The 15,456-nt window shown below is 39.4% G+C and overlaps 2 gene segments (V, D, J or C); one reads left to right on the top strand and one right to left on the bottom strand.

The window, feature by feature from the left end:
• Positions 1–15,456, bottom strand: part of LOC132991218 (Ig kappa chain V region 3381-like) — a 180,556-nt gene that overhangs the window by 21,177 nt on the left and 143,923 nt on the right.
• On the top strand, positions 11,866–12,352 carry LOC132990956 (Ig kappa-b4 chain C region-like). The segment is given in 1 exon segment: positions 11,866–12,352. A coding segment is annotated over 1 exon segment (261 nt).

Genomic DNA, 15,456 nt, shown 5'->3' with positions numbered 1-15,456 from the left:
CAAGTTAAACAAAATAATCCTGTGCGGATTTGTGTTAATTCAAAAATGGAAAAAAAATGTGTAAACATTTTATTTTGGAAATGAAACTTTTGAGGCAGGACATTTATTCTGATTGAAACATTTAATCACACTGCAGATATTTATCCTTTTACAGACGAGGACAATGGATTGTGTTTCAAAGGGTTTTCTCTTATTCCTTCAAGTAACGGACATCTCACCTGCACACCACATAGGACTGTACACCAATAAAACAATTCTGGCATGACATCACTGACCACCTCTCTGTACTCTTGAGCTGCCACATCCCATGTTCACCCACACTCTGAAAAAGAGAAAAAACAGAAAGAACAGCACAGTAAGGACAGACTAACAGACATTGCAACATTACACACAAATCATAAAGACAACAACAATAAAGGTAAAACTACAGAAAACAGGAAATACATCACAATCATACATTAAAAGCTTGTTTGAAGAGGTGAGTTTTGATCAGTGATTTGAAAGTAGGAGGGTCGGTACAGTGTTGAATATGTGTAGGGAGTGAGTTCCAGAGGGAGGGGGCAGCTATGGAGAAGGCTCTGTCCCCCCAGGTTTGGTACTTGGTTCTTAGAGGGGGAGATAGGAGGTTTTGAAGAACGGAGGCTGCGTGCAGGAGTGTGAGGGTGAAAGAGAGCCGTGAGGTAGGAGGGGGTCTGGTGGTTAAGGGCTTTATGTGTGAGGAGAAGGATTTTGAGTTGGATACGGTAAGGGACAGGGAGCCAGTGGAGATTTTGCAGGACAGGGGTGATGTGTTCGCGTGTTCGGGTGTGGGTGAGCTGTTGAATCAAATCACAACACTCAGAGGTTCTTCAATAAACGACTCGCAGTGAGCTGGAATAAAAACAACATTTGTGTTGTTGACACAAGCTCAACATTTCAATCCTGATGTGGATTTTATTAATGCACCACTCTCTACACCTGTAGAGCCCTGTCCTCCCTTGTTCTTCATCTGTCTATGCGAGCGACAGAGAGGATAATAGAAACAGGGTATCAAGGTAAAAATGGCGCCCTGCATCACACACGGGCAGTTAGGACCCTCCAATAGGAAACTATAGAATCAGGCTGATCATGTCGCTGACGCTTGTTAGGACACGCTGTAACAGTAGAAATGTTTTTTCAAATCTGATAAAAATGAATGTTTAAGATTACTGTGAAATATCCTCTACTGAAAACATACTAAAGAAATACAAAATAGAAACATGCAAAGATTTTCACTCTTTCAGTTTAAGGTGGGTTAGAAACTAAACTTCAAATAAAGTACAGCCCATTATTGATTCTAAAACCCTACTACTACTTTCATGCTGGATTGTCATTGGAAAAAAAACATTTGTATTGTATTAATTAGATGAAAACATATTTTCGTTTATCTCAAACAGGAAATGAGACGTCAGGGACTGGAGTCACAGGAACAGAGACGGTGAAAGGTAAATTCTATTAGTTATGTAATGAAATATGATTTCAATTACTCTTTCACAGTCTGTCGCTCTAAAAATGCATTTTAAAATTCATACAAGTGTAATTATGTGTTATAGGCAATTGAGGCAAGACAAGACAGAATGGAAGCTTTTGAAGAGCCTACTGATGGTGTGCTGCTCAAATTTAAGTTTCCTAATGGATTGGAGAGGACGAGGAAGTTTGTCTTGTCTGAATCTATTCAGGTTATCACTTTACCTGTCTTAATGTTAACCTCTGAGAAGGAGTTCACCTCTGATGTTAAGTTTTGCTCTGGGTTGTGCATAGTATGATAATTCATAGACGTAAAGTCCTGTTTCTGTTCTCTGCTTTAGACATTGTTTGATTTTGTTGGGCAAGAGGAAATGACCAGTGAGGTTTTTTGTCTTAGAGAAGCAGCATCAACCAAAGTACTGGAAAGCACACTGTCAGGATCCATTGAGCAGTACAACATCAAAGGGTTTTCGACCCTCTATGTTCAGTGGATGGTAACACCAGCTGGACAGGTGATTAGCAATGTCATTTCAAACATTTTCATTTGTACTAGTTTTTAAAAATTACAGTTTTAATGTATATTGTGTATCTGTATTTGTGTGTATTTTTGCCTCCAATTCAGATAATAGATGCATGTGACCCGAGCAATGCTTGCCCTGCCATAGACCAACAGAGCCCTTCACCTGCTCCTTCTTCTCCTCCTCCTCCTCCTCTTCCTTCTCCTCCTCACCAGTCTCCTGTACGATCACTGCCTCTTCAGCCAACTCTTAGAACAATAGTGGAGAATAGTGAATCCTCATCGTCTCAGTATGTTATTTTACTTTCATTTGAATATTTATTCTCAAACTTCAAAGTTGTCTTTTGTCATCTAAGTTTTATATTTGTTTTTATGTTACAGAATTGATCTGCAAACTGTCTTGATGAAGCTCCTCAGCAAAGTGGATCTCACCTGTAATCACACAAGCAATCAAAAAAACGTTTGCAGAGACAACATCTTGCAGGGTAGCCTTCAAGCGTTTAAACGACGGCGCTTTGACCCAGGAGCAAAGCTGGATGTGATATTTGTCGACAGTGAGGGGGAAGGAGAAGGGGCTGTGGATGACGGAGGGCCAACCAGGGAATACCTGCGGTTGCTAATGAGGGCTGTACAGCACTCAAAGATATTTGATGGGCCTGAGAATGATAGGCTGTTGGCTCTTGATACTCATTGTAAGTAATGATGAAGTTTTTTGCATATTTAAAAAGAAGTGTAACCTGTATAAAACAAATTATTTGAATCTTTACATAAATGTTTGTTTTTCAGATCTTGAGACTGGACTGTACACCCTGATTGGAAAGATGGTGACCGTGTGTATAATCCATGGTGGAGTTGGCCCATCCTTCTTTTCTAAGCGTCTCTTTCTCCAGTTTTGTGGTAAATCTCCACCTCCTGCTTCATTGGATGAAGTGGGAGACCAGTCTTTCAGAGAAAAGTTATTAAAGGTGTGTATTGCACAGTTTTTGAAGCCTGGTCATTACATTTTCACGGTAGATTTTTTCCCCTAAATAGGACTACTCTCATTATTGTGTTTTTTTAGATAAAAGAAGCTCAGACTGTCCACGAGGCAAATGATGCAATCACAGATGCAGAAGACAGTCTGAGCATGATGGGAACTCTGAGATACATCACATCCTTGGAGCAGAGGGATTCCCTGGTCCAGTCTGCAGCACATTATTTTGTTGATGGGCGGATGCACGTGGCATTGAGACAGTGAGCAGTTTATCCATCAGGGCAAAACTGAGGGGTGTGAAAGGGTAAACTTGTTCATATAACATTGATTTGTAATCTTCTAATTTATGTGTTTTTTTTTTTCAGGTTTGAGGAAGCTTTCAAAACTCTGGGTTTCCTTGATGAGCTTAGGGCTCACCCTGGAATCTTTGAGGACCTGTTCACCAGTGCACCGAAACCACTGGAGGCCAAAGACTTGTCTACTTTGTTTGAAGTTGATTTCTCAGTCCCTGGAAGTAACAGACGACCCCTGGAAAATCAGACCATCTGTTTCTGGAGAGACTGGTTAATCGATATTGAGGGTACGATATTTCAATGGCATGTGTGTTTTTGGCTGGACCACTGAGCCAGCCCTAGGAATTGGAATCAGGTTAGGTTGATCTGTCAGTCATTTGTGTCTTATTGTGCAATTATAGTTTCATCAGTTTCATGTAGATGCAGTTGTACAATACTTGAAGCTTATTAGTGTGACAGGCATTTATATTTCTTTCCATGTGAGCTATAATTTCCTTTGCTCATGTCTTTGTAGAAGGAGAATGCAGCCCCTTGACGCTGGAAATGGTGCTGGAGTTTGCCTCTGGAGCTTCAGCAGTGCCTCCCCTGGGCTTCCCACAGCATCCTGTCATTGAATTTCTCCACGATGAAGACACTAAAATCTTTCCAGAGGCAAACACATGCACCATAGTGCTCAGACTGCCCATTCACAAACAATATGAGAAATTCAAAAGCTGTATGACAGAAGGAATTCTGCAGGCTCCAGGTTTCGGCATTGCATAATGTAACCAGGGTCCTAGATAAACACTCTCTAAAATCTCAGCATTGTTTCAAAACAACCTCCCAAAACCTGAGCATTTTCTGAAAAACTTCAGAATTATTATTTAATTTAATTTAATAATTAATTAATTTAATTTAATAATTATTTCCTAAATAATTTTTTCTCAGCCTCTGTAGCAAATAAAAATGTATTAAAATCAATGAAAAGCTTACGTGACTTTAACTGTAGAGCATTACCTTTGCCCTAAAATTAATAAAGATTTTTTTTAAAATCTTTAAACCAGTGTTGTAGTCAAGACCACACTAACCGTGACAAAGACCTGCCCGAGACCAGAGAGCTCCGAGGCAAGACCAAGACATTTAGGGAACGAGACCGAGTCCAGACCAAGACAATACAAATATCAATAAAATATCACAGAGGTTGAAAAAAATATTTAAAAAATCCATTGTTTAATTGAAGTTTGTATCTAAATAAATCTGACAGCGACAAACAAGGTCTCTGCAATTTGTTTTCAGTGCAGCATTCTGTGGACCAAAGGTTGAAGTCAGTTCAGGCTTTAAAGTACAAGTTCATTACATTCTAGGGCAAAGCCCTCCTCAGACTTCTGTAACGTTGCTGCAATTTTCTTCAAATTAAAACAGCTTTTTCAGTGCATTTGTGTAAAATAATTATAACTGAACACAAGAATAATTAGTAGTTATAGTATGGTTATACTATTATGAGATTAAGAGAGGTTAATATTTGGGAGTCAAATATTTCAGAACTGATATGACGTTTACTGATATTTCCATGTTAAAGTACAACACACCTTTTTTTTCCCCTCAAATTTGGTTATCAGTGACATGTTCCAATGTTATGCAATGGAGGCAGGACATTTTGCAGTTGTACAATAACATTTTAATTGTATTTTTCAAGAAAAAATATGCAGTGTCTTTGATTTCTGAGGTAAAATGACAGTGTGTAAAGTGGTGTACTGCAAGAAGTAGTCTTATTATTGGTCATTAGACAAAATATTACATTACTTAACTATGATCATATAGAGGGTACTTTAAATAAAAGAATGAGCGGATTCCTCACCTGCCTTTAATATTTGTTGAAACAATATTATAATAGTAAAACATTGTCAGTGAACATTTACTATACAATGTCTAAATGCAGGAGTATTTTCAGTGTGGTAATACCACTTTTGCTTCTGTACAGGAGCAGAATACTTCTTCCATCATAAGGTATGGTATATGGTAATTTATACAACAGTTAGTTCTGACCAAGCAATATGATTGGATCAGAGGCATTACATGAGTGACGATATAGGACACAACATCACTGGGACTTTTCACAACATGTATCACTCCACCTCAGCCAGGAACTTTGAATACTTTGAATTGACACTTAAAGCTGACAGTTTTTATCTATTCATCATCTCAAACAACAGACTCTAATTTCAATGGTTTCATGATGAAATCCATTTCTTATGGGAGGCTGTGGCTCAGTTGGTAGAGTCGTCGCCTCTCAACCGGAAGTGAGGTGGATTCTGGGTTCTTCCACAACAACAGCTGGGAAATGGTCATCGTCATCAAGACTGGGGAAAGTGCCAATCCCATGGTGTGCCAAAAGGGCCTCCAAACTTTGTTCACTGTAACGGTCCTCACCAAACACATTGTTGATGGCTGTGCTGTCCATCTCCATATTGGCCAGCATTCCTGCAATCCAGATTTGGACAGGTGTTCTGTTGTTTTCTGTGCGCAGACTGTGGTTATTCCAGGCATTTCTGAAGTTCTGGCAGAAAGACAATTTGCAGTGCCATTTTGTGGAGTTCATCCTCAGGATCAAGAAGCTCAGAATTCTCAAGAGAGTAAAATGTATCATAGAAAGATTGTAGAACATGCAGAAAAACATCTCTCCAAAGACATTCTATTCTTTGGTTATGGACAGACTCGCCTGTGATGTGACTCCTCCTCTCCACACCTTGAACAAGGTTCATGAACAGTGCAACTTGTGAATTCTCACCTCCATAGTCTGATCTAACTCTGGAAGGAAGGCCATACATGCAGGTTGCTTTTACAAACTGTGTCAGTACAGTGGAGGCACGATTATTTGTGTTGCAATTCAAGTATGTGATCAGTCGAGAGTGTCCATCAATGGCTCCATGGAACACCAAACCCCACCTTGTGATAAACATAAAGGAGAAAGGTACATTTGATTATCAATCTAACAGATTGGTGGAGTTGTTTTTTTTCCTCTAGATTATAGTACATTGACATTACATTTCGCCAAGTAAAAATATATTTGTAACGTGTAAAATGGTTTTACAGATGTGTCAAAATCTAATTTTGACATGTTGAAATGTAATTTCCACTAGTGAAAACTAAATTGCTACTTGTCAGCCAGACTGTTTTAATGTTAAAAGGGCTTGCCATAGCTTCTGTCTGCCAACGCACGTACTGCTGCAACTCTGTAATTCACTGTAACATCATCTAAACCCCCAGACACACCAATCTTTTTTACCTTTTGGGGCCATCTCCTAAAAACTTCTACATGTTTCCACCTCTCCGCTCTCGTCCTGATACACCAATCGGATGTCCTTATATGGAGAGATGGGGGTGTGGTAGTATGCTGCCGATTTAGAATGATTCTGATTCACTCACATACGCCTGGTGGTGAGAACAAAATATGCTGGTACGCACGTGTCATGAATCTGACGGTGATTTTGCGTATGCACTTATTTAATGCGCAGAGTAAGAACATTTCTACACACATATTAGTGAATGAGGCCCAATGAGAGGGAGGGAGACAGTGGGACAGACAGAAGTCTTAGAAAAACCCTAAATGTTGCATAATATGAGCATAAAGCTCTTAAGACTAACAAATGGAGTCGATTTGCCCTGTACAACATCAGGAAGATCAGACCTTACCTGTCAGAACATGCTACACAGCTCCTGGTACAGGATCTTGTGATATCACACATCAACTATTGCAACTCTCTACTGGCAGGTCTTCCTACATGCACTATCAAACCCCTGCAGATGAAACAAATGCAGCAGCACGACTGGTCTTCAACCTTCCTAAAAGAACACATGTCACTCTGCTGTTCATCTCCTTACACTGGCTCCCAGTTACTGCTCGCATCAAATTTAAAACTCTGCTGCTCGCTTACAAAACAGACACAAAAACGGCAAAAAGGCGTCTGATCCAACCTTCACAACAGGGTCCTAAGATGCTAAATAGTCTCTTCTCCTCTGTCGCCCCCTGGTGGTGGAATGAACTTCCAAACTCTATTCGATCTGCAGAGTCCCTCTGCACCTTTAAGAAAAAGCAAAAGACCCAGCACTTTATAAGTACCTACGACCTGATGACGATGGTTTAGATATTGTTGTTGATGATGATCATCTCGGACAACTGTGTGTGATTGAAAGGTTTCCATGGTGATATGAATTCAACGGGACTGCTGTAATTTAATTCTGGGTAATTTAGTTGGATTTAACCTCTGAAACTCTCGATCTGTGTCCAAAGAAAATCAACACATCACAACATATCTAACAGTTATGTGAGAATGTAGCTTGCTTCTCATCGTTTTAAATCAACACTAACAATAAACTACACAAACCATATTTGTGTCAGCGGACTTCAGGGTTGTAAACAGCATCCAGCAGTCTGTGTTGTCGCTCGTTTTCCTCTTTTGATCGACGAAGTTGCTCCTCATATTCTGCTATTGTTCTTTCAAACAGATCAAATATCTCTTCAGCAGCAGCAGTCAGTCTCTGGTTGACGAAAGATCTCAGTGTTTTAGCTTTAGACATTTTCACACACACACAGGTTTGTACAATTTAATGATGTCGACATTTTAAACTGATGGGAAACCAGCTGTCTTCTCACTTAGCTGCTTTATGTCAGAATGTCCTCATCCCGCCCATTCTGCTGATCCCTTTAAAAACATATTTCTTATAGTCTGTCTGTCAGTCTGCCTCTGTGAGTGTCTGTGATTGGCAGAGAATCATACCTACAGCTCAGCTGAAAGGCTTGGAGAGGGTAAAAGACTCCAGCAGCACTTGTAGATCAAGATCAATTTGATGAAGTCCAAGGCAAATTTCCCACTGGGACAATACAGTTCATCTTATCTATCTTATCTTGTCTTATCTTATTAACTTAATATGATGCGTTTCAGCTTGTGACCTTTGATGACCCTGCTGGAGGCTACAAGCTGAATCATGTTGGTCTTAAAAAGTTCATGAAGTTGATCTTCATCATACGAGTGTTGCTTAATTCAAATGGTTGTTTAATTCAGATTTTTTATTGATCTTATTGACTGATATTTCTTTCTCTTCTCAGCCCTGATTGGTGAAACCTTAAGTATTTTTATTATTTTTATCTTCTTTATTAATATATTTTATAGGCTTTTTTATCATGTTGGTCTGTTATTTCTTATCTGACAATCGTGTCCATTTTTGTTTGTAAAAGTGTCTGTGAGTTCTTTTGTTTGCTGTCCTGTAATTGTAAATGTATTTTATGTTTTTTGTTCGTACCTGCCTTTAGGGACTACAGATGAAATGTAGCTTTTGTGCTAATTCCGGCATATTGACTTTGATGGGATTTGCTGATTCATGTGCAATGTCCTAATTCAATAAATACAATTTAAGTTGTTGTCCTTCTCTTCATTGTGTTGTTTCTTGTTACATCTGTTTCATATTGTGTGTCATGATGGACGTCGCTTTGCTGGCTTGAACCTGAACCTGAAGTCTTAGTTTGGCTGTCATGAAACCAGAATTTTTACTTGGATAAGTTATCAGTTAAAATCAAACAAAATTGGGCACAGCTGGCGTAGTGGTTAATGCGCTTGCCCCATGTACGGAGGCTGTTGGCCCAGGTTCGAAGCCAACATGTGGCTCCTTTCCATCATATTGTTTCCCTGATTTCTAACTTTATCCACTTTCCTATCTCTACAATAAAGGCACATAAAGCCCACCTGCCAAAAAAAAGTCAAACAATATTGGTACCAAGTCTTACTTTATGCTCCCCCAAAACACAACATCCTCTTTTAAGTTCACATATTCTGCTCCTCTTCCCCTGTGTGTGAAGTTTCTTGTTCTAAATCCACTCTGATCCTGTATTTGATCATGTCTATAAACCCCTCTATTTCAGCCCTGTTCAGAACAGGCTGTTTCTGTGTCTGTACCTTTAAATATGTAAATGAGCTGTGTCTGACCATCATGGTGAGGAAAGAGGGGGGAGAAGTGGGCAGAAAATGTTTGATATATAAAAGAGGGTGTGTTTACAATGTGTGATTTTGAGCATGAAATTAACTGTTTTGCCATTTGTGTGTTGTAGGTTTGTTGGTGCATTAAGAGTTTAAGAAAGTTGTTAAAGTATTAGAAAAATTATGTGTGTGTGTGTGTGTGTGTGTCCTCAGTGAAGTGTGTCAGTCTCTGCAGAAACTTCCAGCTGCAGCAGTCAGTTCAGTTTCTGTTCAGTCTGACTGAGGGAGGTTTTTGTATGACACTTTTTCACTGTGTGAACATATCATACTTGCTTGCATCGAATTCTCCTTTACAGAAATAAACTGCTGCATCTTCAGTCTGGACTCCACTGATGGTCAGAGTGAAGGCAGAGTTTGATCCACTACCTGAAAAACGACCTGGAATCCCTGATTCTCGAGTGCTAGCACGGTATATAAGCAGTTTAGGAGTTCCTCCATCTTTCTGTTGGTACCAGGCCAAAAGGTGGTAGCTGCTCGAGACATAAACATTCTGACTGGTTCTACATGAGATGGAGACGGAGGCTCCCAGAGCAGAGGTCACTGCTGCAGGCTGAGTCACTGTGACCTGTCCTCTGGACTCTGAGGATACAGAGACAAAAACAGAAAGCAGCATCAGGGTTTAGTGGGCTTCATTTCAGAGGGACGGATGTTCATAGAGGAGAGGAGTTTGATTCTCTGGACTTTACCTGTGAAACAGCAGCAGAGGAGGACAGTCCAGATGAGGACGCAGATCAAAGTCATGTTTTTGATGATGAGGACGAGGATTTCTGTTGTGATGAAGGACAGCTGTCAGTCATCCAGTGTTCAACTGTCAGGATTATAAACTCTCCCAGAGCACTGGAGCATGGTGCTGCTGATGCAAAGTGGCTCTCTATGGAAATGTTCTGACTGACTCCGACAGGGATCACTGTCATTACTCTGTTTATCAATCAATCAATTAATTATACAATTAATTAGAAAACTTTCAAAACAAATTTAATATGATTTCATGTTCACGCTTCTAGAAACATTTATTCTGATATAAATCACGATAATTAATAATATTCTTGAGAAAATGATTTAAAAATAATTTTAATATCTCAAAGAAAGACATTCTTTAATTTGTTCTAATCTTTTTAAATTCTGTTTTCTTTTGGTCTCAGAGGTCTTGCAGGCAGAGACTCATTCAGGTGTCTGTGTTTGTGTCAGAGTCAGAGAGCCGTGTGTCTCTACAGCGAGAGGTTTTTGTACGACGACTCCATCAGTTTGTATCACTGTGGCTCACGTTCGGTGGAGGAACCAGACTGGATATTGGAAGTAAGTCACATATTCATCTTTTTATTCAATCAGTAAGTTATTCTGGTGTCTTTTGTCTTCATATTCAAGCCTGGAGGAAAAGGAAATACTGACCTTTAACTTTTAAATCGATTGTTTTAGAAAGAATAAAGACAACATTTGACTTTAAAGGATTTCAGTTTAAAACAGAAACACAGACTGAATTTAAATGAAGGTAAAATGTTTGAAGCCAGAGTTTTTATTTGTTGGGAAATAGATGATTTTCACTCTCATGGTAAGGTGACATGTGGAGTTGTGGTAGTTTGAGTTCAGTGTGTTAAAGTCAGAGAGCCGTGTGTCTCTACAGTGAGAGGTTTTTGTACGGCCGCTCAATGACTTTGTACCACTGTGGTGGACTTTTGGTGGAGGAACCAGACTGGATGTTGGAAATAAGTTTCTGTATGAATATTAAATCTAATGTTAAAATACAGATTTTTATATTTGATCCAAATAAATCACACTTTGACAACCTCAAAGACAGCTGCTAAATAATGTTCTATTCATGAGGTTTTTCTAACAATCGATATGGACGCCTTAATGACTGAAACAACTGAATGAAATTTATTTGTCATTAACATTTATTGAAAATGTTAAAGCAGCTGTCTCTCTGTTTATTTGTAATATTTATCATCGTGAAACTAACTCTAATGAAATCGTGTTTTTATCGGTCCTGCTTTACCGTGAAGGTTCACTCAGGACAGTTTGATTTCTGTCACACTGAAACATAAACAGGTTGATATTTAACAAAGAGAAGTGTTTTAAATGTTTTCCTGAGATTCATTTTCTGACAACTCTTTAAGGTTTTTATCTGAGTCAGTTGTTTGAATGAACCGAACAAAACAAACATAAAGAACGGTGTTTTAAAATCCACGTAATCTCTGATCTCTTTATGCGTCTAATTTAGACATTTTTCTGATTTGAATTCACATGAAGAACATTTGATTGTGTTCAGTTGATTCTCTGTTTTAGTTTGGTTTTTTTTTTAACCTACAAACTGTTTTAAAAATGTGTTGCAAAGTTTTTGGATCATTTTGATGGGGAATGTTTGTAATGTTTTAGATTTGATTCAGATGTAGTTTAAATATATTTCAGGTCGTTCTGTGTGATTCTCTCTCTGTGTGCTGATGTGCATGAGAGGCTTCTTAAAGGGAAGTGAAACAATGTGTGAGTGAGTGACCGGTGGAGCAGAAAGAAACATCTGACAGAAACTCCTAAAAAAAGAAAATCAACTCTCAGACATTAAAGGTGTCCTATAGGGTTTGGTGGTTGATTGACAGCTGTGTGCTCCCTGTCCTCTAATCTGATTGGTGTCTCCTATAGGTGATGTGCGTCCCACCCTGACGGTGCTGCCCCCCTCCAATGAGGAGCTGGAGCAGGGGAAGGCCACGCTCATGTGCCTGGCCAACAAGGGCTTCCCCTCAGGCTGGAGTCTGGCCTGGAAGGTGGACGGCAGCAGCAGCAGCAGCAGCAGCAGCTGGGAGGAGAGCAGGAGCCCTGCGGTGCTGGAGAAGGACGCTCTCTACAGCTGGAGCAGCACCCTGAGGCTCTCTGCAGACCAGTGGAGGAAGGTGGGCTCTGTGACCTGTGAGGCCACCCAGGGCGCCCAGGCTCGAGTCACAGAAAGTCTGAGTAGAGACCAGTGTTCCCAGTAATGACGGGACTCTGCTGCTGGTTTTACTGTGATACTGCTCTCACTCTGCACCTTTCTCTCTCTCTTTATTTCATGTTTCTAAAGAATAAATATTAGCTTGTTGCTTCAGATGTGTGTGTATCGTTTCCTGATAATAAAAATCTGTTCATTAAATCAATGAGAAATACACTTTTTGTCTTTTTTTTAATTTTTTCAAAGTTGTTAAAATAACTTTTCTTTTATCACAAACTGTCTTAAGATACTTCATCATCATGGAGCCAGTGACTACATTAAGAAATGCAGTTTCTCCATGATAACTTTAAAAAGGACGAGTAAAACCACATCATGATGAGACATAAACATTGTTTTTAAACTCAGACTGAGCTCCTCAATATGTTTGATGAGTGCCATCAGTGATCACAGAACTTCAAACGATATCATTTTTCATAATTTATATAAATTCCCAAATGACAGTAAACTTGTTTTGTGCTCTAGTCTCTACAATAGTCGGTAATAATGAACAAAACCCATGATAGCCAGCATGACCAGCCGAGACCAGAGTGCTCAGAGACCGAGATAAGATCAAGACCAAGGCAGGACAAGAATGAGACAAGACCAGGACAATGAATTTCACTGAAAAATCATCAACTTGTGTGCAGCTGGCATGTCACTCACTCAGACTGTAACACCAGGAAGGTTGCAGCCGTAACTGGGGGATAAAAGTCAAACTACAAATGAATTGAAGTTAATCGTTGTTTCAAAAAGGGGCTTTTCCTTTCTACCACAATCAATTAAGGAACAGGACTACCACAAAATCATCACCATCTCCTCACCTCTGGCAGCCTGGTGGAAAACCCGTAATATCACCAAGTCATCACTAGCACCATGTAGATACACCCCAGTATGGCACAATCCAGACCTCCAGCTACACAACACCCCCATCCACTTTCCATCATGGCAACAAAAGGAAATCACTCACCTCCATCTCCTTAAAACGACCAATTTATATCATTCAATACATTCATCCAGAAATACGGGTTGGGAGGGACCAGTTCCTCCGATATCAACAATTTAAAAAAAATTGTTAAATCCAAAATTAATATAATCAACAACAATCCACAACCTTCTCAATCAAGTGAAAAAATCTAATCTAACCCGCCCAGTCTGTATCCTGATGTGGCTGTCAGCTGCTGCCGTGGGTCAGGTGGAGGGGGTCTCTTGCCTGACCCCCCGATGTCCCTGTGAGACCCCTCTTTTCAGTTCTTCTCAAATATTGCATGAGTGTGTATGAATGTATATGTATGTGTGTATACCTATGTGCATGTATGGATATAAATATTTTCCTCTTTGTTTCTATGATGGTCACATTAACACTATACCTTTAATTTGATTGTTTTATCATTTTTCTTCATACATACATATATTTTTGATTTATTCTTAGATTGTTTTCTCTTTACTTCCCACCTGACTCCTGACCTTGATGAATGAACTGCAACTCACACCAGATCTAAAAATCTCATTTATTACCCTCCATCAACATAAAAAAGTTCAGAAGTCACCATATCTCATTTCAATCTATCGCCTGTATGATTGATGTGTTGTGTCTTTTCTAATGTTTCGCTGTTTTGACTTATTTGTTTCTGTTTTCTTGTTAGTTTGGTTATTGGTTTTTGCTTTTGCTGTTATTTCTATGTGCAAATATTTGTAGGTTTGTTTTTTTGTCCACGATATCACCAATAAAAAAACATGTTAGATTTAAAAAAAATCTTATTACCCATAATCCTCTGCTTGTAAAGAATGTGTAGTGTTTAAGTGTGTTTACAATGAGGTTTATAATCCAAACCAAATATGAGGGCTGATTGATTTTTAAGGTCATTATCATGTCTGAGCTGCTTCAGTGAAGTGTGTCAGTCTCTGCAGAAACTTCCAGCTGCAGCAGTCAGTTCAGTTTCTGTTCAGTGTGAGTGAGGGAGGTTTTTGTACGACGCTTTTTCACTGTGTGAACACCCACTGACTGTTGATGACATGAAAACTCTGACAGTAGTAAACTGCTGCATCTTCAGTCTGGACTCCACTGATGGTCAGAGTGAAGGCAGAGTTTGATCCACTGCCTGAAAAACGATCTGGAATCCCTGATGCTCGAGTGCTAGCATAGTAAATGAGGAGTTTAGGAGCTCCTCCATCTTTCTGTTGGTACCAGGCTAAGTAGTTATTATTATTAACATTCTGACTGGTCCTACATGAGATGGAGACGGAGGCTCCCAGAGCAGAGCTCACTGCTGCAGGCTGAGTCACTGTGACCTGTCCTCTGGACTCTGAGGATACAGAGACAAAAACAGAAAGCAGCATCAGGGTTTAGTGGGCTTCATTTCAGAGGGACGGATGTTCATAGAGGAGAGGAGTTTGATTCTCTGGACTTTACCTGTGAAGCAGCAGCAGAGGAGGAGAGTCCAGATGAGGACGCAGATCAAAGTCATGTTTTTGATGATGAGGACGAGGATTTCTGTTGTGATGAAGGACAGCTGTCAGTCATCCAGTGTTCAACTGTCAGGACTATAAACTCTCCCAGAGCACTGGAGCATGGTGCTGCTGATGCAAAGTGGCTCTCTATGGAAATGTTCTGAGAAAATGGCTGATTTTTAGCTCATTCAAAATGTGCTGAAAACAAATTTGAAAATGAGAAGTTTTTAGGTCATTCGAAACATACTGCAGAGATTTGTCAGCATACAAAGTCATTGTGTGTTTTCATACAAAGTTTTATCATTGTTACACTCATTTATTTAAGAAGTAGACAAATTACCGACTTTTATTTATATTCTACTCCACTTCTCATTCATTGTGTTCATCATTGATTTTAGATCATTCCTCCACCTGCTGTTTAGACATCCTGCTAAAATATTTTCTTGCAAGAATGTGCTAAATGTTTGTTAATGTCACTTCTAAAGAGAGTTGTGTTTTTGCAGGTTTAAGGTCCTTTTAAAGGAAGCTTTCTGTGTTTCTTATCAGAGTAACATCATATGAGTTCACTGGAAGCCTCACAACAGTTACTGAAGGCTTTAAAGTTAGAGGAACATAGTTTAATGATTTATTTTGTCTTTCTATTATTTCAGGTCATGCTAGGCACTTCCTTCCATAATAATACATTTTATCTAAAGGCCCCTTTCAAGGCACTCAAGGTCACCTTAGAAAACAGAGATAAAAACAATAAAGTAACACTACATCGATAAAATTAA

Source organism: Labrus mixtus, chromosome 16 (genome assembly GCF_963584025.1).
Source record: "Labrus mixtus chromosome 16, fLabMix1.1, whole genome shotgun sequence".
In the NCBI taxonomy this organism is placed as follows: Eukaryota; Metazoa; Chordata; class Actinopteri; order Labriformes; family Labridae; genus Labrus; species Labrus mixtus.
Note: the sequence above shows the minus strand (reverse complement) of the source record. Positions and strands in the feature narration are given on the sequence as shown.